Source organism: Leptonychotes weddellii, chromosome 9 (assembly GCF_054177405.1).
Source record: "Leptonychotes weddellii isolate Sample4059 chromosome 9, ASM5417740v2, whole genome shotgun sequence".
Classification (NCBI taxonomy): domain Eukaryota; kingdom Metazoa; phylum Chordata; class Mammalia; order Carnivora; family Phocidae; genus Leptonychotes; species Leptonychotes weddellii.
Window position 1 is genome coordinate 102011057 of NC_138377.1, and position 25256 is coordinate 102036312.

Below are 25256 nucleotides of genomic sequence, written 5' to 3' on the forward strand. Positions count from 1 at the left end.
CAGTGACACCTTTTGGCAGTGAGAAGCAATGGCAGCAGCAGGTGCTCTGACCGTCCTCGTCCTCTCCCCACTGGGGTGTGGAAGCTGATGGCTTTCCCAAATTTGGACTAAGACCTCAGGTTCTCAAACTCCTCATGGTTAGGGGGGAGCCTCAAGAGAGAGATCCAGAGGACTCTTTGCTACTAAAGCTTGTGGTGACTGGCAGGACGAAACGGGAAAATGGAGAAGCTTTGGCATACTGGTTGTTTCTGTCACGGACAGACAGCGGCACGGCGGGGTGACTGGCGCTTGGCAGGGGCGCTCACAGGGTTGCTGAGCCCCAGGAGAGGGCACCCAGCCCGGGGCAGTGCTAGGGGACGCGCTGAGACGGGGGTGGGGCAGGGCCAGGCCCAGGGCGTGTGGTGAGCGAGGGCCTGGCAGTGAGAGGTCAGAGACGGCCATCTGGCCTGGACCACAGGCCCGCAGCGAGGGAAAGGGCTGGCCGGGGGGTTCCGGTGGGAGTGTGGGGGGGAAGGCTGCAGGGCGCAGCCAGGTCACGAGGGAGCCACGCTTTTGGCTGTGCTGTTGTTCACCTCACAGTGGAGACCTAGAGACCCCGGGGCGAAAGTGGCTCACACAAGGTCACCCAGCTGGTTGGGGGGCCATTCAGGGCTGGAGGAGGAGGCCAGCAGGGAGGCATCACTGACCTCTAGGTATCCAGAGTGGAGCTGCAGGAGGAGGTGGTCCGCTTGGCCCGCTGCGAGGAGAAGCAGGGCTTCGGGCTGGGACGTGGAGAATTGTAGCTGGAGGTCTATGTCGGTCAGAACCGTGGCCACAGGCACCTCCAGGTGGTTCTCCCCGAAGAAGGAGGCTGTGTGAGAGAGGGGGCTGGGGTCAAAGTGCGGACTCGTGCCTGGAGGAGGAGAGGGGCTGCAGAGGATGAGTAGGCTGCAGGAGGGACTTCATGCTGGTGCAGCTTCGTGGTTCTGTGTGGCCCATCACCTGCTTGGTCCTGGCACCAGAAGGCACAGCCTCACCTTGTGTCCAGCCCAGACCTTGGCTCCAAAGGAGGTCAGACCCATTCCAAGCAACTCACGTTTCTTCCTCAGAGGTTCCTGGGGCCAGGGGCCTCGGCCAGCTCTAACTCTCCTCCCCTGGGCCCTAGAGGATTCTCCATCCTGGGTCTAGTCCCTCTCGGGCCTAAATGAAAACCATCCTTGACTGGGTAACCTGGCCTGATGGTCATAGCCCCCGAAATGGAGTTCCAGGAGAACCATCCCTATCCCACACTGATCCCTGCTCAAATTCCTTCTCCTAAATGCCCTATGCTTTGGTTCTTGGGCAATGCTTTCCATGCCATGCCCTCCCACTCTGGTGCTCAGAAGGCAGCCCACCCATCCCGGCTTCTCTCTTGGGCCATGCTTCCAGATGTCTTTGGGGGTGGGGGTGGCAACTCGTCGGACTGAGTCCATCGGGAGCAAAGGCTCTGAGGCCAGATGGAGACCACGTGCAGTGCTGGACCCCAAATGGGCTAAAACTTCCTGCATCACCCCATATTGCTTCCTGCTGCAGAGCTATTGATAGTCCCTGGTGAGTGGTCAGATCCGGCCCTATTGTTTCCACCATGGCTTGGGAGCCGTTGATGACTACAGCTGACTTTTCTGAGCCTGGGTCTGTGGCTAAAGACAGGGCTTGGGAAGGCTGAAGGTTTGCTGAGCAGGCCAGAGGGCCCAAGTCCAGATGGCCTGAGCAGGCCATATCTGGGGTTTCCCAAGGCTGGTGGTCACTGTGCAGCGCCCCTTTGGTCCCACACTGAGATACCTCCTCTTTTTAAGTTGCCACCTTCTCCAGACTGTTTCCCAAAATTAGCCTCCCTTGACCTCCAACCAGCTGCAATGATTTCTGGTTTATTCTTTTTGCAGAGATTAAGGCCAAGTATAACTTTGACTCTGTCCCCCAGAGGTCCAGGGCTAGGGAAGGTGGGGTGGCGGCAGAGGGGGCGGCGGGGACAGGAATGGTTTAAAAAGGTGATTCATCTCTCTGGGGCTTCTGATGGCCTTGATAGGGATGATGTGGCACCAGCCACATACATGCTGGTTCCTGACCTGAGGAGGTGGCATCAGCCACTGGAGGAGTCCACAGGGATGTCCAAGAAAGATAACGTTCTTCCTCTTGGGCGGAGCTGAAATCCCTCCAGGGATCCCCTCTTGCCAGCACTTGTGGGCAATGCCAGAACCTTGTCTGAGGGGCTAAAGGGATCAGCTGAGGGCTACAAAACCATCTGCGTGGCTATGGCCCAGCAGAGTCAGCACACCCTGGTGCTGGCGAGGGGCAGACCCTCCCTGGGAGAACTGACAGGGGGTGGGCACCTCATCCACAAGGATATTGATTCTTTTTTTTTTTTTTAACATTTTATTTATTTATTTGAGAGAGAGAGAGAGAGAGAGAGAATGAGTGTGGAAGAGGGGCGGAGGGAGAGGGAGAAGCAGACTCCCCACTGAGCAGGGAGTCCCATGTGGGGCTAGACCCCAGGACCCCGAGATCACGACCTGAGCCTAAGGCAGGTGCCCAAAGACTGAGCCACCCAGGCGCCTCAAGAGCATTGATTCTTAAGAACAAAAGGCAGCACACAGCACTGAGGGCAGCCCCTGCACAGAAGGTGGAGCCCCTGCAGGTTGGAGCTCACAGCAGCTGGTAAGAGCTGACTGTTAAGTTTGTAGGAATTCTGCCAGCCAGGTGATGTTACACCACGGAAGAGGCAAAGGCTACAGATCTTCGTTCCCTCTCCCCCAGAAAGGCTGTTGCTCAACATTTACCTGTTTAGCATGCATGGGGAAGGGGCCAGCTCCGGGGTGGGGTGGGGGGAATAAGCTCACACCCATTCACACTCCCTTTTGTCAAAGGTGGATGTGGGGATGGTCGGGTCCAGCGTGCAGCAGGAAGGGAAGGAGATGGCTGGCTCTGCCCACCTAACCACCTGCCTCTAGCCCCCTCCCATAAGAGGAGGGGCAGCCCATTTAGCCTCGTTCTCCAGGCCAGAGTGGGAGGGCGGCAGGAAGTAGAGGTACTTTCCAGAGAGCTGGGGTCTGAATGAGCCTATTGAGGGGCTGGGCCCTGCTGCTTCCTGTGGGGCTGGGTAGGGAAGCGCTCACACAAGCTGCCTTGTGCGGCTGGAAGTGTGCGGGCTGGGCAGCCCCCTCATCCCAACAGAGGCCTCGGAGGCTTTGCTGGCCAGCGTTTTGGAAACTCTGACAGCGCCAGTCCCCCCACCTCCTGGTCTCCTTCTGCTGCCCCTTACCGGCTCTGATGGGCCGCAGTTGCAAGGACCCAGCATCCCTGTCCTGGGAGACAGTGGGAGAGGCTGCAAATGGGGAGGCAGTGCAGGATAAAGAAGTGAGTTAGGAGTCAGTTCCAGAAGGTTTCCTGGAGGAGGTGAGGGTGGTATAGAGGAGAGAGGGAGGGAACTGGGTAGTTTCAAAGGGCAGCAAGGCTCTGGGAAAGTTGAAGATAGAGGAGGAGAGGGAAAAGTAGCAGGAACCAAGCCAGCCTCAGTGGCCTGACTGGGGTCCCAGGGCAGTGGGGTGGTGGAGAGAAGGCATCATCAGGGCTTGGAGACTTGCCCTTGACTCTCCTGGGTCAAGAAGACCCATGATTCATCCAAACACCAGCTCAGGCCTGTAGCAGCTATGTGGGCTGCCCTTTGGGCCAGGAGAAGGGGCCCCGTCTGGCCTCCCAGTCAGCATTTTGTAAAATGGGCGCTCCTTCCCAGTCTCTCCCCCTCCTGTCTGTGGGGATTAGTCCCAAAGGTCCCTTTCTGGTGCTGGTGTCTGCTCTCAGATAGGGATATGCAGAGGGTTAATGGTGTGGGCTGTCTGGGTGGTGCCAAGCGTTCAGGGTGGGGGGCAGGTGCCACAAGGGGTCTGGGGTGAGTGGGAGGGCTGAAAGAATGCCGAATGTCTGGGTTTCTCTACCTGCAAGACAGTTCGTGGGTGGGTGTCCAGGACTACGTAGATGCCTATTTGCGTGTGTGTTCAAGTGTGTGGGTGGCTGCTCGGGGGTGTGTTTTGGGTTTGCGTAAGGCTGTGTGTTTGTGCATGCGTGTGCGTGTGGGCTGGAAGCCGCCGGGACAGAGCCGTGATTGTGCCCAGGCCTGTCCTGCCCCTCGGTGCCGCCCGCCGTGACTCGGCTGGGCCAGGCTCCATGAAAGGGGCCATGTGTTCCTGGAGGGCACCCACCCCTCCCGCCCGGCGCCCATCCATCCCAGAGGTTTGCCGAAGGTGGAGCATCCCTCAGCTTCCCGCCCTTCCTGACCACGGACTGGGCGTTCTGTCTGGGCCAAGGCAGAGTGGCTCCATCCCTCTTCCTGAGATGAGGCTTGGGGGCACAGAAAGAGCCTATGTCCTTCCCCGCCAAGCCTCTTCTCAGACGGGAGACGAAGCTTAGCCGAGTGTCCCTAGCAAGCCACCGTCTGGCCGGCCACAGGTTGTGCTGGCATCTCTGGTCTCCCTGGGGCACTCCTAGTGTGTGTATGAATGGGGACCTGAAGCCTGCCCCTGGGGGGCCCCAAGCGTGAGGCTTACTTGCGCCACGATGCTCTACTTTTATCTGTCAGTGGCTTGGGACAAGGGGTCTCCTTGTAGGGAGTATCTCTGCCCATCAGGCTCCCACCATGCTCTCCTGGGCTGACCAGGGGCAGCTTCTCAAGCATGGGTCCCTTTTCTAGTCACCGGGGGTGGGGGTTGCTGCAGACCCTGATCCTTCTGAGTCCTCACAATGCCTAGGGCTAGCCACACTGTCTCTCTCTGTCTCTGTCCCTTATCTCCTCTGTCTCTGTCTTGGCCACTTGGCCACCTTGCTGCCTTATCTCCGCCTCTCCCTGTCTTTCTTTGCCTTTGGCTCCCCTCTTCCCCCTGCCCTATCCTGGCTGTCACTGGGAGCACCACCCTTGCCCCAGAACAGTCTAGAGAGCTAGGCCTGGGGCCTCTTGCCTCCCCAGCCCTGGGTGCCCCCATCCTTGGGTGATGGGTTCCACGATATCAAAGTTCTCTGCAGCTTTAGCATTCAGTAGGGTTTCCAGACAAACTGAGTCTCCAGAGGAGAAACAATTTGACAGAGAAGCAGAAAGCCTGCAGGTCTTGGCCCAGCCACCTGACTGAGCCCCGCCCATGCAGGCACCCCCAGCCCAGGCACCCCTAGCCCACCCTACTCCCAGGCAATCAATCCCTGTGTGCCCCGCTCCCGCCACATTCCTGGTTGCCTGAGGGCAGCCAGGCGGCCCCACAGCCAGCATGCGTCACAGGCAGTAGGATTCCTGGGTGTCTGCTGCTGCCTGACTTTATAAGGGAGGAAGTTTGGGAGTCAGAGCTGCTGGGCAGGATGGCCCGGGGGCACGCCCAGGTCCCAGGGGCAAAGGGGGGCAGTGGGAGACTTGGACATGCGTATGCTGCGGAGGTGTACCTAGCGGTACTGAGATGGAGCAGGAGGTGAGAGAAGGGGGATCCATATTTGTTCATTCATTCACTCACTCACTCATTCAATCATAAGCACAGTAACACAGTCATGGAAAAGAAGAACCCACCTGGGGGAGAGAGAAAGCCTGAGAAAGATGTTAAAACCGAGAATGAGAAATGAAGACCTCCCTCCTCCACAGAAACTGCACTCAGGGGTCCAGACAGAGGCCTGATGAAGGAGATGAAGGAGGAGAAACCAAGAGAGACTCGGAGATCCTGTTCCAGATCCACATCCTAGGCAGGCAGGGGTGAGGCTGGGAGAGCCCTTCTCCTGAGAAGTCTGAGGGGGGCCGTGAGGGAGTGCTCTAGGACGGCTAAGGCAGGGATGAAGGGCTCTCTGTTTCCCTTGTGGGTGCGTATGTGGGTATGTATGTGGGTGGCCCTGCGTGAGGGCAGGCATGGGCCCGGTGCCCTGCTCCTGCAGCCAGGCCCTCCCTGAGGTCACCCAGGCCCTCCAGAACTCAGGCCAGACCCCCTCCCCTCGGGCCTCCAAGGGATGTGCTTTTTCTTTACCAGCTTTCTGCCCCCAAGCCAGGGAACTTCTGAGGAGGCTGGGAGGGGTGGAAACTTCTTTAGAACCAGAGCGACAGACCCCAGGCCAATGGGGCTGAAGCTCCCCACAGTGCCCACTCCCTTTTTCAAGCTGGGAAAGCAGTGCCAGGAGCTGGTGTGGGAACTCAGTCACACAAAGCCCCGAAGACCCGTGCACGGCCACCGTGGGTGGCACATAGCCATGAGTGTGACGGAGTGCAGGTCCGTGGCACATGTCACAGCGTTCTGAGGTGAGTGCGGGGCAGGTGACGATGTGGTGTGGGGGGTCCAGTCTGGCTCTAGATACTGGACAGGACCTGCCCTGGCCGTGCCTGACGCTGTGCCTACTCTGGTGTCAGGCCCCCCAGCATGTCCCAAGGCTCATCCCTGTCCACTGAGCTGTCACCTTCCCCCTAGCCTGTTACCTCCGAAGGTAACAAGGGGGAAGGTTACAGGGATAGACTTTACGTCAGACCAAAGGGACAACATACCCTGCTCATGGTGGTGACAACAGGATCCCAAGAGCCAAGCCTAGATGCTTACCACCTGCTGGGGCTAGCTGCCTGGGAGATGCTCACACACCTGCACACCCTGACTCTCCTACCTCCCTGACTCCAGTCTGAGAGTCCGTAACCCAGGGCCATCCCAGAGACCCGCTGATGACCTGCTCCTCTCTTGCCCCACAAGCCACGGCCACAGGAACAACAGTAGTTTAGTTCAAAGTCACACAGAACTTAAAAAGGGAGCCGTTCCTCTTGGCAGACAGTAGCTTCCCAGTGCGGGATATCAGGCTCTGTGCTCACGGCAGCTGGTCTCCCTGTCTCAGAGCTAGGGAGACCTCAGCTGGGGTTAAGGTTGGCCCGTCTCCCTTCACTCCAGCAACTCTTGAGCCATAAGACTCACTCTCAGGGCCCTGAGAGGGTTTGGTTGCCTTTCTGGTTCTTGCGAGACCAAGGAGGCCAGGATGGTACAAGTTTCCTCAGCTATTGGCTGAATCCTGACCCTTGTCACTGGCCTCAGCTACCGGTTCTCTAACCCGGAGCTTGGAGGCCACCCAAGCCGAGGGGCATATACTGGGGAACATTTCCAATTTAGGGACCTCCTCTAAAAGGTGATTACCTAAAAGGATTGGTACCCTGGGCTCTCAGCCATGTCTGCCGACCTTGGGGCCATGTGTGGTACAGAGGAAGCAGGAGGGAAAATGAGAGGTTTGCTCCAGAAGCAGCTCAAGAGTCCACCCAGGCTGGAGGGCTGGGGCGGGGAGGAAGCAGGGCCTCAATGGAGTCTTTGTGGCGGGCCTGCTGCTCCCCAGCCCCAGGCGCAGAGGGGCGGGGCTGCTGTGTGTGGAGCAATCCTGAGAGGCTTTTCCTCGCCTTATAATTTTCCTCCTTGTGCAGGGAGATGGGTGGATTTCCAGGCCCTTCTCCATATCCCTTCTTCCTGGCTTTCCTGGCCCTGGGCGGGGGGGTGGGGTGGGGGGGGACCCTTGTCTTAGTGGGCCCAGGTTGAGGTAGGGGATCTGGCAGAGAAGAAACAGAGCGGGAGACCCTCCTTGCTCTGCGCTGGGCCTGCTCAGCAGCCCCGTCCCCCAACAGGGTCTCTGGGACCTAGCTCCCCTGCTACAGTTGAGGCGACGAGGGTCAAAGAAGACACTGCCTGTGCTGAGGCCTCAAGAGGAGCAGCAGGGCTGGATCGGAGCCCCTGGGCTGAGCTCTGAGGTTTCCGGGAGGGACGGGTGCACACAGAAGCAGTGGGGGGTTGTTGTTGCGCGCGTGCGCGCGTGCGCGCGCGCGTGCATGTGTGTGTGTGTGTGTGTGTGTGTAACTCGGAAGTGGGGCATCTGTCATTGGCTCCAGCAGGAGGAGGGTGTGAGAGCTGGCCCCATGCCCTGGAGACACACTTTTTCCCTTCCTGTCCTCAGGGGCTCCCTGGGGGGTGGGGGGACGGGAGTGAGGAGGGGAGGGGAGAGCATCTGCTTTCTGCGGCTGGTTTGGCAGCTGGCCTCTCCTGGTGTGGCTGAACGGGTCTGGTTCTGGGGCTGGCTCGATCCAGGAGGGACCTTCTTCGGGGCTGGCTAAGGATGGCACATTCCTACAGCCAGTGATAAATGCTGGTTGTGCCCACTGGGGTCTTGGAGATCAGGGAAGAGGGCGGAGGGGCAAGGGGCCTGGGTGAGAAGCTTGCCCCGGGGACGGGGACGCTGTGGGGCCACCCCCTCTCTGGGGCTGAATCCAGAGCCAGGAAGCAGACGGAAGCGTTGCTCATCTCTGAGCTCCCCTTCAGCTCTGGGATGAGAAACCGCTAAGGGCAGGGCCCTTGGGGAGGTGTCTTGGGGCTTCCCCCAGCCTGGCAGACTGGGCTTGGAGACAGTGAGTGTGTGAGCTGGGATGGGGGGTTGGCGGAAGCCATGACTGTTGATCTGGACACAGGCCTGGACAATTTGGCCCAGCTTGCGCTCAAGAGTTTGTGCGCCTTGCGGAAGCCACCGTTACCCTGCCTTAGTTCCTCTATCCGAAATACAGGGAAGAGAGGCGGGATAACCTCACAGATGGCAGGCCCCCGTCCAGGAGGCTGGGGGAAGCAGGGGCTTGGGCCAGCCCCCCCGCCCCCCAACCACATGCTGCTGTGCTCTTCTTTGGCTTCAGTTTTCCCGTCTGTGCAAAGGGGACCTGGCTGGGGAGACTAATGCAAACCCGGCTTGCCCAGCCCAGCCCAGCTCCTCAGGAAGTGGCTGGTGGAGGGCTGTGGTCACTACGGGGGCTACCGTGGAGCCAGACTGGAGGCTCCTGAGGACAGGACGGAGGGCGCACATCCCCTGCGCAGGGCATCTGCCAGCCAGGAGGCCCACACACGTGTGCTGATGTCGGAAACATGAGCACGTAAGGGAATACAGGGATCAAATGCATGTGGCCCTTGGCCCCTGTGAGGGGTTTTCTATCAGCCGACCATAGACAGGCCAAGGAGCAAGCTTCCAGCATGAGTGGGATGCCTGCGGGAGCCATGGCCTGGCAGGGGGGACCAGGAGAACCCAGAGTCCTTGCTAATAGCCTCTGTGCTACCCAGGTCCCCCAGAGGTCCCTAGCCTGAGACCTCTCCCCATGGGCAGGCCCCTATTTCCCTTGGCATAGGCGCCTGCCTACCACTCCCCACCTTCCAGGCCTGCGGATGCCCCAGACGCCCAGTACCGCCGAGCTGTGCCCACCGCTGTGCTCTCTCCAGGCCACCTCTTCTTGCCTGGGCTCAGGCACTGGCTCTTTACCATGGCACCCACATCTCTGTCTCCAGCACCAACGCTCCGGGGCTCTGGGCCCACCTGCCAATGCCTCCTGAGACATCTGCACCGGAAACACCCAGAGGGACCTCCAAGCCCCAGCCCACCCATGTCAAGCCAGACTTAGTGTCATTTCTCCCCAAACCTGCTTGCCTTCCAGAGAAGGCCTCCCCACCCACCCATGGCTGGGTAGAAATCTGAAAGTCATTTTGGACATTCTCCCTCCTCTCTCCCCATGTTCCAGCCATCCTGCCCCTAAATTCTCTTTCAAATTCATCTCCCCCTCTTGCTCCTCTGTGCCATCCCACGAGGCAGATGGTCACCATCCCCTGCTTGGCTTAATGAATTTCCTGCCTTGTTTTGCTAATAGCAACCACTGTTAACCCAAACTGGAAGTCGCTCTGTCATCCTCCCTTGTCTGAAAGCCTTCGATGGCTCCCCATTGCCCCTCCATCCAGCCCCAACCCTAGTGTGGCACCGAAGGTGTTGGGTCACCCTGTCACAGCCCTGCCAGGCTTTCCTGTTCACCTCCCGTGAACACCCCACATGTCAGCCTCACTAGACCTTGGGCTGTTTTCCATCTGCACCTGATGGGTCCCCACTCCCAGCCTTTTGCTCAGGCCAGCTCTTCTTTCTTTCCTGCCTGCAGAATGCCCTCCTGCTCCTTCAGGAAGGAAGTCTTCCCCCACCCTTCTCCACAGCCCAAAGTTCCTTCTCTGCGTTTGGGGTGCCAAGACACTCAACCGTGGCTTGGGGAGTTGAGCTACTGTCACCTCTCTGTTAACACTGGTGTCTCAGAAACGAGACCAGCGCGGCTGGGTGAAGGGAGACCAGAGGCAGGGAGGGCGAGGGGGGCGGCTGCGTTCTCTAGCTGACCCAGCGGGCAGGGGCCGCATCTGGAAGCTGGCCCCCGCTCTCCCCGACCTAGTCTCACCTCCAGGCTTCCCTTCAGTCCTCCTCTCCCTTCAGGACTCCAGTGCCCAGGCGGGTGGGGGGAGGGGGGAGCTGGGCCATGGCTGGGGTGGGGTGGGACACTGCCCCAGCCAGGGAATGCTTTTCTGGGTCTATGGTGACTGAGTCTGGTGCTTGTTTTTAAAGAAAATAGCATCAGAGCCCCTATTTATAGCTGGAGGCCATGGCCACAGACAGGAGATGGCTGGGGCTGAGGCTGTGGGGGCTCCCACTCAGGCAGGGGCTGGGGGTGGGGCCATTCCCAGGCCCCCTGCCCCTCTGTCTCAGCCTCCAAGGAAGTGCCTGTGGGATCTTGACATCCCCTACGACAGGATGACAGGATGTAGCTTGTGCTTCAGGGCAGGGGAAGGAGGGCACTTGGGTGAGGGGATGGAAAATTTCTCTCAGGATTGGTCCCTGGGGCCCGGAGCCCCTTCTGGGAATGGGCGGAGGTGAGGGTGTGTTGTGTCTGCTGGGATGGCCGGGGAAGGACCTGCGCGTGTGAAGTGCCGGATGGAGAGGCACCACAGGGACTGGGTGGAGGAAAAGGAACAGAGCAGGGCCAGAGACACGGGGCCGCCAGAGACAGAGACAGACAGCCATGGGGAAGAGACGGAGGGATGGGGCAAGAGAGACTGGAGCTTGGTTGACCCTGTGAGGAGAGCGGATAGAGGAAGCCGGGAGAGACCTGAGGTGGAGGCCTCCGTGCCATAGAAAGTCTTCATGGAGCTCTGGGCAGAGGGGTCAGAGTCTAAGTTGGAGCCAGTGAGGAGGGGCAGGAATCAGGTATCTCTGTGGCCTGGCCCACTCCCATCGTGGCAGGGCCCAGGGCCTGGAGACCCTGTGTCCCAGGGTGGGAGGCCCAGACCTCTTTGGAGGCAAAGAAATGCTGTGGGGTCAGCGCCGACACAGATGGGCTTTGTCACCAAGATCCCTGAAAAACTTCCCCGGGCAGATGAGGCGAGGGGGTGCCAGGGCCGCTGGGGACAGGTGTGGGCTCTGGCTTGCCAGGGGGGCGTGTGCCCCCGGCCTGGAGGTGTTGCAGGGGGAGGCTGTGGCCTGGGCTCACGCCTGCTGCCAGCCTCTAGCCAGGCCCCCCTTGGGTGAGCCGCTGGAGGCTGTGGCGTGGCTGGAGCTGGGGGCATGTGTCCTGAAGCCCTAGCCACAGCCTGTGACTCAGACAGTTAAAAAAAGGAGCAGCTTGGAGCGGTGACTCAACTGGCTCTGGAGGAGCTGGGTGGGTCCGGCTGGTACAAGATGGGGTGGTCTGGGTTTATTTTTGGTAGGGTGAGGCTAGAGCAAGGGGGTGGAGAATGGGAACCGGGGGTGGAGCGGAGCCACTACTCTCATCTGGGGAGAGCCCCGGGGCTTCATGCCCACTGGGAAAGTGGTGTCTAGGTGCCAGGGAGCTCAGGCAGGCTGGGCTGCCTCTTCGCCCCCATCCAGGCCCAGGCCACTTTGCTGTTTGGCCCCAGACAGGCAGCTGGCTCTCTCTGGACAGAGGCAGAGCCCCCTGTCCTATTCTCAAGGGTCTTGAGCTCACAATTTTACAGCTGACCTTGGGGACTGAATATCCTACCCAGAGGCCCAGAGAGGGAGAGTCTGCCCGAGGCCACACAGCAGGGCCAAGCATCCCAAGGCTGTGGTTGCGCAGCTGGCTCCAGTCCCTACAACATTTCTCCTGCCTCAGGGCTGTCAACAGTTGGAGGGACAGGCTCTCATCTGAGTATCTGGCCCTGGAAGAGCTCAGCTGGGCCTCACCAGCTGCCGAGACACGGAGCCTCAGCCGGGGGCAGGCGCCTGGATGTGCTTAGCACACATCCGGGGAGCTGGTTGAGCTCTGCCCAGTGGTCTGCTGAGGCGAGTTACTTCTATGGGGGTGAAGGCAGAAGATGGGGGCCCAGACTCTGCCCAGCCTCTCACCCAGAGAGCCCCTCCAGCAGGCACGGCCCCTGCTGCTCGTCCCGCTCTGCAGTCCGTTCCCAAGACTCACTTGCCCTCGCCTCCCCCAGCTCTGATCTCTCACACATACGGACTCGGGCATCACCAACATCCCCGATGGGTCCAAGCAGCTCGGGACGGAGAGGGTGCTTCACTCCCTCCATCTGGATTCTGCTCGTCGTGATGCAGGTCCTCCTGCTTAAGGAGTCACCACTCCTTAACAGCCTCATGGGAGCCCTGGAGGGCATTTCGCATCACAGGCCCTGCCTCCCACCCCCACCTCCAGAGGGGCCCCAGGTGTGGGCAGTAGGCAGGGCAAAGATGGGTGTCTAGGCTCCCCATCCTACAAAAGTTCCCGGTGCCTGTTCATTCTCTTCGTCCCCACCCATCTGCTCTCTGGACAGGGTCTGAGTTTCATTTGGTGATTCTTTCAACACATACTGATTGTGTTGTATCCAGGACCAAAGATCTCCGTCCAAGGGGCCATTAGGCTTTGGGGTGGGGGTGGGGAGGGCTGTCCTGCTTCTCCTCATGGTAGGAGAGGTGTGTGGACCTCAGCCCAGCGAGTCAGTCAGATGCAGGACCCCCTCCCCCTTTCTGAAGTGTCCTGGGCTGCAGCTGGCTGCTCGCTACCTTGGGGACCCACCTCCCCTTTTCCGTGTCTCTGAGTCCCATGCAGACCCGCTCACAGGACCCCCTCATGCACTCCCCCACCTTAGAACTTTGCTCAAAGATTCTCCTTATTGCTGGGTCTGTCCCTGGTCCAGAAAACAATGGGAACAACAGAAAGACAGCAAACTCAGGAGCAGGCACCTGCTGAGTGTTTACTCTGGCAAAGGGCTTTGATCCTTGACAGCATAGGAGGTAGGAATCGTTTATCCCCATTTTAGAGAGAAGACTGAGGCTCAGAAAGGTCACACATCAAGGGGTAGGGCTGGAATGAAATCCTCGGCTCTCTAACGCCATGTTCCTTACCACGGCGTGCCTGACCTCCCGCCTCCCCCAGCCAGGCAGAAGTTCCCGGAGCTGAGGACTCAGAAGAGGGAGAGGTGGGGCCTGAGTCAGGACTGAGGAGCGGGAGGGGGCTCGCTCTTAGCTGCTCCAAGGCACCCAAAAAGGGTGATTTGTTCCTTCCCTGACCATGGTGGGAAGTGTGTGTGTGTGTTTCTGGGCCTGAGGCCTGCCTGGCTAGCCTCCAGCTGCAGGAGAGGGGGGATGGCCCCAGCTGCTGTGCGCAGGGAAGAGGCAGGGAGGGGCTGGAGTCGTGGGAACCAGCATCCTGGGCCCACTGATATTTATAGCTGGCCCCTCCTGAAATGTGGGCGGGGGAGGGCTGCTCTTAGGTGGGAAAGGAAGTTGGTCTCCTCTCTCCAGCCCCCTCCATCTCCCCAGAGAGGAGGCTGGTCCCAGCCAGAGGCCCTGCTTCGGCTGTGGAGCTGGGGGCTGGGGGCTGTGAATCCTGAGTCGGGGGTTTCTCCCAGGACCGCTGGCTGAGGGGCTGGACACTCCTTGCTAGGCCCTGAGCCATGCTGCTGAGCAACACTGTATGTGTGTGTACATGTGTGCACACATGTGTGTACACGTACCTCCTGGGCATCATACAGATGGAGGTCGTGGAGCAGGGGGCAAAAAGGCCTGTAGCCCCACAGAGAAGGAGGGCAGGCCCCAGGAAGGGGGAAGACAGGCTGTGGGCCTCAGCAATCAAGGGTTGGGAAAGACCCACAGGGGTGGTGGTGGTGGAGCTGGAGCTGGGCCTTGAACGATGAAAAGACCAGTTGCAGGGAACAGCTTGAAGAAAGGTGGAAGGGCCCCAGGGATCATGGATTATCATCTGATGGCCGGGCTCATCAGCCACCCATTGGGACACAGGATCACCTTGAATGTAGAGGCTGATAGATCAGAGGGGGAGAGAGGGCCCAGCATAGTCACGGTGTCTTTGGGCCTGCAGGCAGGTGGCCCCCGGGCGGCTCCTGCCTACCTGGATGCTCGGGAATGTCCCGTTTGGTTCCAAGAGTGGCAGGAATGGGATGCTGGGGCAGGAGGGGCTAGGTCCCCAGGCTTGGCTGGGAGGAAGCTGGGATTGTGTGCTGTTCCCTGCCTTCAGGCCCCCGGACCTTGCTCCACCTGGGAAAGGATACCTTCCAGGGGCTCTTGGTATCAGTCTTGATTTGGATTCTTTGAAAGCCAAGAAGTTCTTCCTTGTATCTGACCTGAGTCTTCGCTGCTCTATGTTTCAACTCAAAGCAATTGCTTGGTTTTCACGTCTTTTTTCTTTTTTTTCAAGTCGCAAAACACATTACCCAAACCACATCTTACACAAAACCCAAATCTATAAGCCTGCTCGTGGAGCGGCTATGTGTGGCTGAGGGTGGGGCTGGCCTCCCACACTGCCAGGCTCAGCCCCCTCTGGATGTAAAGCCCTGGGGCATCCCGGGCACAGTCTGAAAAACACTGGTTGACTCAGGGATCAATATGCCCCTCTGTGGGCTCAGCCCTGTGTGGAGCAAGACGGTGGAGACCCCCGAGGAAAGCAGATGGGAGGTCTGCCTGCAGGGAGCTGCTGGTCCTGTGGGCAAGGCCACCACCCGAGGCAGGATACAAGGACGAAGAGCAGGGAGGCTTCGCCCCCACCTGCTAAGGACTTGGTGTGTGATGCTGAGAAAGTAGCTACCCCTCTCTGGGCCCCAGTTTCCCTATGAACCATGGGGAGATGGGTCTGGGGTGCGGAGCCTCTGCAGTAAGGTCTGGGACGGGAGGCAGCCTCACTGACCCAGCGCGTGGCTAAAGCCACGAGAGAGACACACACTGACGTGGGTAGGCGCAAGCAGGGGCGGAGGCCTGGCTAAGGGGCCTCAGAGCCGGCACAGCTGGCTCGTCTGCAGGTTGGGAGCGGCTGGGGGCGGGCAGGAGCGGAGCGGGAGGAAGGAAAGGTCAACAGGATAGGCACTGTCCGGAGCTCGGGGAGCCGTGCCACCAGGCCACCTCGATGGCAGCCCTCAGTGCCACTGCCCTGCATCTAGGACAAACGTGGCTTCATTTGCTACCCCAGCCGTCGAAGGGGGTGGGGGACTTTCCTGAAGAGGATTTGCTTCTGCTGTGACAAAGGAGGGAGGGTCGGAGAGGTGGGGTATGGGGACACAGGAGCAGAGTTCTGGGGTCCTCGGGGAGCTGTCTCGCCCCTGAAGACCTGTCTCTCCCCCCTGCTGCGGGGGCCTGGGCCCACCTAGCCCCATCTGGGCTGTTGTTGAGGGGAGTGACAACACTGTGGCCTGTGTGCCCGGAGAGGGACCCGAGCCCAGTCCCTGCATTTCTCTGAGCCTCAGTTTCCTCATCTCTAAAATGGGAATGTTCCCTGACTTGCAGGGCGGCTGTGAGGCTACGCAGGACACGGGTAGCCCACCCCCCCACCGTGGGATGTCTCTGGAGGTGAGGGCCCAATTAGAAGACAGCTCTACCCTCTCCCCTGTTTGGAATGATGCGCCCCTCTGAGAAGCGAGAGAGCTAGGCGCCTCTACCCCAGAAAGAATCCAAGTACGAAATTGTTCAAACTCAGTTTGTTCCAAAATCACTCATCTACATTCAGTAATAATGATAACGTGGCACTTTGGAAACCCACCCGAAGCTTGCACCTGGAGAGAGTCTTAACTCTAGAAAGCTCTACAGAACTGGGCACGTGCCGGGGCAGGGGGCATGTTGGGGGCCAGCAAGGAGCTGGGTGGGGTCCGGAATTGGGGGAGAGGTTATGAAGGAGCAGAGGGACCAGGAGGGGAGCAGGCCAAAGTCTGAAGGCCCCTTGTTTGATTGCTCCTGGTACTGAACAGGAGCCGCAGAACAGCCCGGTAGCCCCTGAGCCCATCCTGCCCTCACCTCCTTATCCTGGGCCCCACCCAGCCCAGGTCTGTGAGCGCGGCCGGCTGTGGACAGAGCTGTTCATACTCGTGTGCACACCCACATCTGTGTGCGCCAGTGAGTGTGTAGGTCAGGGCTATTTCCAACTCCCCCTCCCCTGCCTGCCCCCTCCTGGGCAGCACGCCCAGTTCCCAGAAGCAGCCTATACACTTCCTCTGAGAGCTCCATGCACAGCCCGCTCCCCTCCTGCCATCACCGCCCGCTGCCTGGCCCACCTGGCAGCCCCCTCCACAGCCCCCAGGCGGACAGCACTGAAAGACCCTCCTTGTCCTGCCCTGGAGGGCAGGCGGACCTCGGGTGGGGGCGGGCTCAGTTATACTTGGTTTTTGAACAACTTTTCCAGAGCCTGGGTGGGCCGGGCCAAGGGGCTGGCCTCTGCCCTGCTCCAGAGGCCCCGGGGCAGTGCGCACAGACGCAAACACACACGTCTCCAGCACCATTGTTCCCCAGAGGATCCCTAGAGGCAGAAGAATCTACTCCGACTCAACTCCTTGCACTTGATGGCTCCATGGTCCTGTTCTCTAAAACACCCCGTCAGGTCAGAGTCCTCACCTGGGTAATGCAGGAGCCCTCCCTTCGGGGTACTCCTGCCCCACCCTCAGTCCTACTTCAACCACCCACCTTTAGCAGGTGCCAGGCCAGGTAAGAGGTATGGGAGCCACTGGTCCTGCAGGCTCTGTGCTCACTCTGACCTCTCAGTTTTACTCATGCTGTTCCCCTGACTGGAATGTCAAGTCCACATCAGCTCAAACCCAGTCTCCCCCACTGCCGAACGCCTCCCACGGGGCTCAGAAGGAGCTAGACCCCGCACTGGCAGAGTGGCCCTAGCCTAAGCTCCCACACAGGCGGAGCGCTCCCTCAAAGCAGGGCTGGGGGCTCTTCCTGCGCTGCTGCACTTCTCTGTGGGACCTAGAGCACTTTGCTTCCTCCCTGGGGTCTCAGTTTCCCAGTCTGTACAACTAGAAGCTTGGCCCAGATGGTCTCCAAGGGTGCTTGACTCTCAGGCCTCATGACCTAGATGTCGCAGAATGTTGATGAATGCAGGGAAAGTGTCCCAGGGCGCCTCACTCTGGTACCTGAGACCTCGAGGGCCTTTGGGGCTCAGGGTGTCCAGGAGGGATGAGAATGATGCCTTCCTCAGGTATGGGCTGACCCTCTGCAGAGACCAGGAGAGGGTGCTGAGCCAGGCTTGGTGACAGAGACGGATTGTTGAAGGGGAACTCTGCCTGGGAGGGGGAGAAGATTCTAGCTCTCCAACCCCCTCCCATTTCCAAATTCTTCCTACAGGCAGAGATTGGCTTAACATTATAAAACCCCACCGCTGCCATGCTACGCTCCTGCCTTAAAATCTTCGTTGGCTCCCCATTGCCAACAGGGCATAGGCTGTGGGCTGTATTCTGCCATTTAAGGATTCTGTGCCCCAGCCCAGTGGCTCTTCCTGGCTGGTGCTCAAAATATGCCTTCTAACCAGGCTGCTGGTCTTCCTGTCTCAACATGCTTTTCTCACATCCACCTCAGTGCCTTTGCTCAGGCTGAGCTCCTGCCTAGAGTACTGACCCCCTTCCCATCCTCCAAAGCTTGGCTCCAGGATCACCTCTGGCCTGCCCCAGCTTGCCTGGCAATTTCTCTTCACCATATTCTTCATCTGGATCTTTGCAGACATGATAGGAATTGCTGTTTGAGTTTTAATTTACTTTTCTGCCTTCTGAATGAGTTCAAGTTCAGCCCATCCATTTCTGTGTACTCCTTATTGCCCAGCACAATGCTTGCACATTTTTGATGCTGAGAAGGTATTTGAGGATGGCTCTCAGTCGAAGGCCAAGGAGATGGGGGTGCTAGACTCTCTTGGCTGGAGGCTTCAGGCTGGATAAGCTGCCCACTCCAGTCACCCCAGATGGCCCTTTCACACCTCTCCAGAGGCCCAGCCCATCACCGGGGCCCTGAGACTTTGAAGGAGGGGGTCCCTGGGAATAGGAGCAGAGAGCCTGGGGATCCAGCTCTGACTCACCCCAGTGGGGGGGTCCTCCCCTGACTCATTTCCCTCTGGGTGCCTCATGATGCTGTCCATTAGAGCAGGCTTCCCCATCTGATGGGGAGGAGGGTGTGGCCTGGGCCCCTGGAAGGGAGAATCAGCCTCTTCCACTGCTCAGAGCTGCTCTTGGGAATGGTCCCGAAAGACGTAGGCTGAAGCACTGATTCATACATGGGTAGTAATGACTGATGGGCCCTGAGGCCATGGTTCTTATGGCATAACTAGACCATGCCTTGACTCAAGGAAGAATGCCGTCATGGTAGGATTTCTGGCATGTAACAGAGAGGAGATGCATCCTAGTGCCCCTCAGAAGGTGAACTGTCACTCAGTCTCTGCTGGGGTCAAGCACCAAAGCCCGGGACAGGGAAATGTGGCGGGGTTGCCCAGGGTTGTCTGGGGGACAGGCCCCTGTGGGGCTGTGGGGTATCTGAAGGGAGGCTGAGGAGTGGGTGGTCCCATCTGTCACTAACCAGGCCTTCTGAGTTAGGAGGGGGGGTGAGGAGATAGGAGCTAGAGAGGAAGGCAGGAGGCAGTTGGTGGTGAAGAGGCTGTACAAGTTTCCCCGGGGGCAAGGAAGGGGGCCGGAGCCGTTGGAGGAGGCCAGAGGAGGCTGCAGGCTGTGGAGGCTGAGGCACATGTGGGGCCCCATACAGGGTGGGGCAGGGCGGCCCCCTCCCCATTTCTCGCCTTGCAGTGCAAGCCCCGTTCCTGGCCTGGGCTGCGGAGGCTGGGGTACCGGCTTCTGGCTGTCACGGAGTGTCCTTTGGGACCAGTGCAGTCACCAAAAGCCTGCTGGGCTCAGGGGGCCCAGACAGCATTGGGTGGCCCCACTGGTTTAGCGGACAGTCCTGCCCAAAGCCACACCCTAGACAATCTGACTGGGGCCATACTCAAATAGCCAGAGCCCACAGAAGCCCCAAGCTGGAGAGCTCTCACTGGGGATCCTGCTTCGACCCCAGAGTGGAACTCCCAGAGAGCCCAGCCTGGAGCAGAAGTGCAGCCCCCTTGTCTCCCAGTCTGGGGGTGACTTCTGGGCCCTCCTGTCCCATTTTTCTACCCAAGGAGCCCTCCCCCACAGCTCCGGCCAGGCCGGTGGTCTCAGGCACCTTACTCACCTGCGGATGAGAGTCTGGCCAACATAGCCAAGGTCAAAGCCAGGGCCAGGGCAGGGGCCGGAGGCACAGGCTGCTGGCCCGAGCGCATCGCGGCGGGCTGTGCTGCGGGATTTTCGAGGAGCCAAGCAGAGTCCGGAGCCTGGACACCAGAGGAAAGGCGGGAGCTGAGAGAAGCCTGGAAGGCTGGCTCAACTGCCTCCGGCTGGGGCTCTGGAGCCGCCTTACTTAGCTCTGGGGGCGGGGCAGGCGCCAGCCCTCTCCGGTTTCAGGACAGGGCTCCCCCGTTGGCCCCCCTCACCCCCAACTTTCTTAAAGGGCCCGTGCTGGGCTGCTCCTCCCCGTGCAGGGCTGAGGAGACCCTTACAGCTCTGTTAGATCCAGGCCCCGCCCTGCAGATTTGGGACAAAGTCCCAGAGGAGCCTAGACCCCCAGAGCTTTGACCCAAGGGCTCCAGGAGAACTCCTCTGGGAGGAGACCTGAGCTGGGCTAGCCCCCTCACTTCTCTTTCTCCTGCCCTTGCAAGGATTGGTGTGGTGTGTGTGTGTGTGTGTGTGTGTGTGTGTGCGCGCGCGCGCGCGCGCCTGCGTGCGTGTAAGCTCCAGGCCTAGGAGGACAGACGCCTACCCCCACCCAGACTGCTTTTGGGCTGCTTTCCTCTCAGGTCTCCTCGGGACTCCATTTGGACAGAGAGGCACCGGCCTGAGGTTCTGCTCTGTGTCCCCTGGCATTGTGACCTTGGCCTTCTCTGGCCTGCATAGCCTCCGTTTTCCAGTCTGAGATGTTCTAGACTCTCCCACAAGGCAGTATCATTTGCCTCAAAATAACCCTACAAGGTGGGTGAGAACCACTCCCTCCCTACCCCCCCGCCCCATTTTATGGAGGAGAAAACTGGCTCAGAACTGGAAGTGGTTCTTGCAAGGCCCCAGGTGGAGTGTAGGTCCCTGGCCCTTTGGGACAAGGACCCCAGGCCTCCTAACTCCTGAATCTGGGTGTTTCAACTTCCTGGGGCTGCCTGCGGGAAATCTGGCCCTGCATTAACTCCTACCTAACAGCTTCAGGCTGCGGTCCTGCTCCTCTGGACTCCCTCTGAGGCAACAACATCAGCCTCACCCCAAATAGGAGGAGAAAGGGCGATACTAACGCAGAACTTCCAGCCTGCAGAGGCTCTGCCTGCTCTGTGTCGAGCCCCAGCATCGGCACTGCCTGGCCTCGGCTTCTCCACCCAGCAAATGGGTAGAAGATCACCCCACAGGGCTTTTCCCCTCCCTTCTTTCCTCAGAATCCCTCTTTCAGGGACGCCTGGGTGGCTCAGTCATTAAGCATCTGCCTTTGTCTCAGGTCATGATCCCAGGGTCCTGGGATCGAGCCCCACATCAGGCTCCGTGCTCAGTGGGAAGCCTGCTTCTCCCTCTCCCTCTGCTCCCCCTCCCCCAGCTCATGCTCTCTCTCTCAAATACATAAAATCTTAAAAAAAGAAAAAAAGAATCCCTCTTTCACACCTGCCTGCTTCGGCCCACCCCCAACCCACCCCATCAGCACTCTCTTCCCAGACCCTCCTCACCTTAAAATTTTTTTATAATTAATTACAGTGTAATATTAATTTCAGGTATACAATCTAGTGAGTCAACACTTTGATACACAGCTGGTGCTCATCACAGCACACACGTTCCTTAATCCTCATCACATGTTTAACTCATTCCCCACCCACCTCCTCGCTGGTGACCTTCAGTTTGTTCTCTATAGTTAAGAGTCTGTTTCTTGGTTTGCCTTTCTCTCTTTCCCTTTGCTCAGTTGCTTCTTAAATGTGTTTCTGTTCCTTAAATTCCACATATGAGTGAAATCGTATGGTATTTGTCTTTCTCGGGCTGATTTCATTTCGCATAATACCCTCTAGCTCCATCCATGTTGTGGCGAATGGCAAGATTTTGTTCCTTTTGATGGCTGAGTATTATTCCACTGTATGTATATACCACATCTTCTTCATCCACTCATCAGTCGTTGGGCATCCAGGCTGCCTCCATATCTTGCAGCTACAATGCAGCAGTAAACACTGTGTTCTGCTGGTGGTGCATGTATCCTTTTGAATTCATGTTTCTGTTTTCTTCTTTCTGGCAGTGGAAAGACTGGATCTCAGAGGTTCTGTGGTTCTGCACAGCTGAATACCTAGAAGTGGAAATACTGGATCATATGGTACTTCTATTTTGAGTTTTTTGAGGAGACCACACTGTTTTCCAGAGCATTCAGGCCCTCTCCTTGACTAGCGACTATCCCACCATGTGTACAACACTTCATAGTTTGCCACAAAATTGAGCCCCATTTTGCAGATGAAGAAACTGAGGCTGAGAAAGATCGAGGGCCTTGAGCAAGTCTACACAGCTGCGAAGAGGTGGAACGAGGTCTTTGATGGCAAACCTGGTGCTCTTACCATACAGCACAATGTGCTGGCGCCGTGTCTGTGTGCTGGTTGTGAGTGCTGATCTTGAACCCAGGCCCTGAGTTCGAATCCCAGCTCTCCTACTTGGCTGTCCAACTTTGAACAAGTTGCTTCACCTCTCCTGTGGCTCAGTTTTCTCATTTGTAGAACTGGGTTAGGGACGATTAAATGCATTCATGCACCTCCCGTGCCTAGCCCAGGGGCTAGCATGCAGCAGGCGCTCCACAAACACTTGTCTCTTCCTTCTCTGTAGCCCTCACATGCTCCTGCCCTTCACAGTTTGTACATAGCTCCACACTCATCACCTCCCCTGATGAAAAGTCAGCCCCTTGAGGGCTGAACTTTCCCCACCAGAGGCAGCTGCATACAGTAGGTGCTCAATAAATGTGCACTGACGTTGACTAAGAAGCCAGTGCTGCTGTTATGTGGGGACTTTGGCAAATGGAAGAACTCGCATCTGGTTCACCCTAGGAGGCCTGGGGCGGGGCTGTGGTCAGCTGGTCTCCAGTGGCAATAAAGCCATTGATTCCACAACTTGTCCCTGTCCCCACCCCCAGTCAGCAAGGCACCTGGTCCTTGTTAGGGGTTAATTACTGGCCAAGTGTGGGCCTAGGGTTGGGGGCGCTGCTGGGAACACTGTGTTTGGAGGAAAAGAGCTTTCTTTTTAGGAATGAAAACAGAAGAGGTGGCTTCTGCTTCTTGAAGAATCAAGAACTTGGGTGAAGATTTCTACCCACCCCATCGCCCTCGCCTCCCTTCTCCTCCTTCCCTTCCCTCTTCTCATCTTCTCTCTCTCCCCAATCCCACCCCCCCATGCAGATTTACCCACCACTACCAGGAGCCCTTTGTCTGTGGAGCCTCCGGATGGAGTTCCCGCCCGCAGCCCGCAGCCCGCAGCCCGCAGCCCGCAGCCGAGGTTCAAGTCAGGACTAGCTCGCAGTGCCCCTCTGCCTGCTGCCAGCTAGGGAGAGAGACAGGGGCCCGGGCAAATAGTGGCAACCAGCGCAGCAGTCGTAACCTGCGCTTGCTTCTCTGCTGGGGCTTCACAGTTACAAAACCCGCACCTGGTCTCTTGACAACCCTGGGAATTGTGCATGATGGGGGCTAGCCTTCCCTTTGCACTGATGAGGACACTGAGGCCCCAGTGGACACAGGCGCTGGGGCTCCGGCATACGCAGGTTGGCCTTTGTCCAGCCGGTACCCGGGGCCGGAACCCGGGTTGCGCTGAGTGACGTCATGCCAGCAGACTGGCAGAAAGTTGAGGCCCCATGTGGCCTTGGAGCTGCTCCCTGACCACCTCCTACTGTCTCAAGAGCAAAGGTTGTTGGACCTGGCAGTGCCTGCTCCTCATTGGTCTCATCCCCGGCCTCCTCCTGTGAAGGGCAGGGGCATGTGAGGGCTACAGAGAAGGAAGAGACAAGTGTTTGTGGAGCGCCTGCTGCATGCTAGCCCCTGGGCTAGGCACGGGAGGTGCATGCCCGCCTGGGTCCCTGAAGGCCGGGTCCCGAGCAGAGCGGACCAGGGCCTCCCTGGCATCCTCCCTGGCTCAGACCTTCTCCCTCTGCCTTCCAACCTTTGCCATGAAGTCCTCTGGCTTGGGCTGGCCAGCTGCCCTTGGTGGCCATCCCTGACTGCCCCTGCCTCCCTGGCCATATCTCACCCTCCTCCAGGAAGCCCTCCCAGTCCTTCCTGCTTTTCCACAGACTCCCTGGAATAATGATCCCTGAATACTCCTAGTGCCTCCCAGGGCAAGCCTAGCCAGGTCAGGAGGTGTGACACAATGTCTCCCCTGCCCCTCGACTAACTCCTTCTCAGCAAAGCATGGGGATAGCACTCGGAGCAGGGTTGAGGGAAACTCAGAATACACTTGAAGGATGAAGAAGGATTCAGAGTGTTCTGAAGCTTCAGGGACCTGTGGTATGTGCTGCCTCAGTTTCTCTAAGTGATCGGCCTCCGCGAGAACAAAACAACAGCAAACCCAGCATCACCCGCTTGCCAGCCCCCAGAGTTCAGCTATGATGCTGGCCAGGCACGCCTGGTCCGTCTTACCCTCCACGCTTCCCGGACTCAGTGCTGGCTCTTGCAGCAGCTATGGCTCGGTCCTGCCCCTGGCCAACGCCGGGCCCTCTGGGTGCCTCTGTGTTTTGCACTCTGACCACATGGCCTCCACCCAGGGAGTCCGTGGCCAAAGCCAGCTTGCTGGTAAATGGCAGGTGCTTCTGCCCAAGATGGGGTGCTGTCTGCATTGGGGTGTACTCTAGCTGCCCAGGTCCTGCCCTTAGGAAATTGGCCTTCTGCCGTGAGGGACACAGAACCCAGGCCGCTACTGTGCAAGGGTCACAGGTTTTTGGCCCCAGTTCCATGGCCCTGTAGTCTCATGGCCAGGGGCTCCCAGGCCTGGGCTTCCAACCAGCGGCCTCTGCTAGGAGTGGTCTTGCTTCTGTTCCCGGCTGGAGGTGTCCATGGGGCTCCTGTAAGTGCAGGCAGCCAGGCCCAGGAGGGGCGGAGGCAGCCATTCCCAACAATTACACAATTCGGGAGCTGAAAAGTTGTGTTTGCTGTCCCCAGGAGCCAGCCCTGGATGGGAGGCTAGTGGTGGGGCTTGGCGCTGATTGGGAGTGGGAGCGGGCTCTGTGCCACGCCCAAGCTGGATTGGGGAGACAGGGCTGAGGGGTGGTGTAGGACCCCCTCAGTCTCCGGTCCCCGGGGCAGGCCACACCATGTCCACAAAAGCCTGTGGCTTCAGTGGCTATGGGCAGCTGGCCACAGCTGACGCCCCTGGGGTTGTGCTGTTTCTAAATATTGGTTCATGCTATTAACCCTGCTGTGCCCTGCAGTAGACCTGGCTGCCTGCAGAGAGCGCGTCTGGGAGGGGGATGAAGAGTTCCTGTTCGGATGGAAGATTTGTGAACATACGTGCTCAGAGTCTGGCCTTTGGGGGCTAGGGCAGGGCTCCTGAAAGAGGGAGGAGAAGTACCTGCTCAGGACAGAAACGAGGCTTGTGACGGGTGTCAGGAGATGTGGGTCTGAGCCGGCAGCTGGGCAGGGCGGTGGAAAGACTGTCGGGTTAGGAGCCAGAGGTCCGGTTCTGCCAAGCCTCTCCGGTGTGGCCTCAGGCGAGTCCCTTCAGGTCTCTGCGCCTCTTCTCTCACCTGTAAATTGTAGAACCACCATGGTGTCTGATGAGGTTTTCCGACAGAGGGGCTGGAGGGGCAGTGCCTGGTGGTTATGAGGATGACAATTGTTGATGCCAGGGTCCTGCCCTCTGCATGACTCCCAGGAGTCCCTTGAAGGAAAGGCAAGACTGACACCCAAGAGACAGCCGGAGGGAGCTTGCACGGTGTCTTCAGCTTGTGTGGGGCTCAGTGCATGTGCCACCTTACACGAGAACAGACAGCTTGGAGTTCAGCCTCTTCGGGCCCCATTGGCTTGTTGTCCTGCTGTAGTGAAAAACCCGCGGTAGCCAGCCTCCAAGATGGCCCTCCACGGTCCCCACCTTCTGGCATTCAACCCTCCTTTAGCTACCTCCCACACGGAACAGGGCTGAGCTGCGAGGCCACTAAGAACTGCGGCAGTGACTGAG

The 25256-nt window shown here is 58.8% G+C and overlaps 2 protein-coding genes across 5 annotated transcripts in view; one reads left to right on the forward strand and one right to left on the reverse strand.

Annotated features, from left to right (window-relative positions):
• Positions 1 to 19509, reverse strand: part of CSPG4 (chondroitin sulfate proteoglycan 4) — a 41792-nt gene extending 22283 nt beyond the window's left edge. The window contains exons 1-2 of the mRNA XM_006744442.3: positions 19240 to 19509; positions 687 to 850 (exon numbers count right to left, since the gene is read on the reverse strand). Of these exons, the coding sequence (XP_006744505.3) occupies positions 687 to 850; positions 19240 to 19327 (252 nt within the window). The 5' untranslated portion in view covers positions 19328 to 19509. The remainder of the gene's footprint in view (positions 1 to 686; positions 851 to 19239) is intronic.
• The window catches only part of SNX33 (sorting nexin 33), a 69442-nt gene extending 46759 nt beyond the window's left edge, over positions 1 to 22683 (forward strand). Inside the window, exons 3-4 of one of the 4 annotated variants that reach the window (XM_081831450.1) lie at positions 21355 to 21429; positions 22493 to 22683. In XM_081831450.1, coding sequence (XP_081687576.1) covers positions 21355 to 21406 — 52 coding nt within the window. In that variant the 3' untranslated portion in view covers positions 21407 to 21429; positions 22493 to 22683. Of the gene's footprint in view, positions 1 to 21354; positions 21898 to 22492 lie in introns of those variants that run through there. The other 3 variants (XM_081831452.1, XM_081831449.1, XM_081831451.1) reach the window with 3 other exon arrangements.
• Positions 22684 to 25256: the final 2573 nt, after the last annotated feature.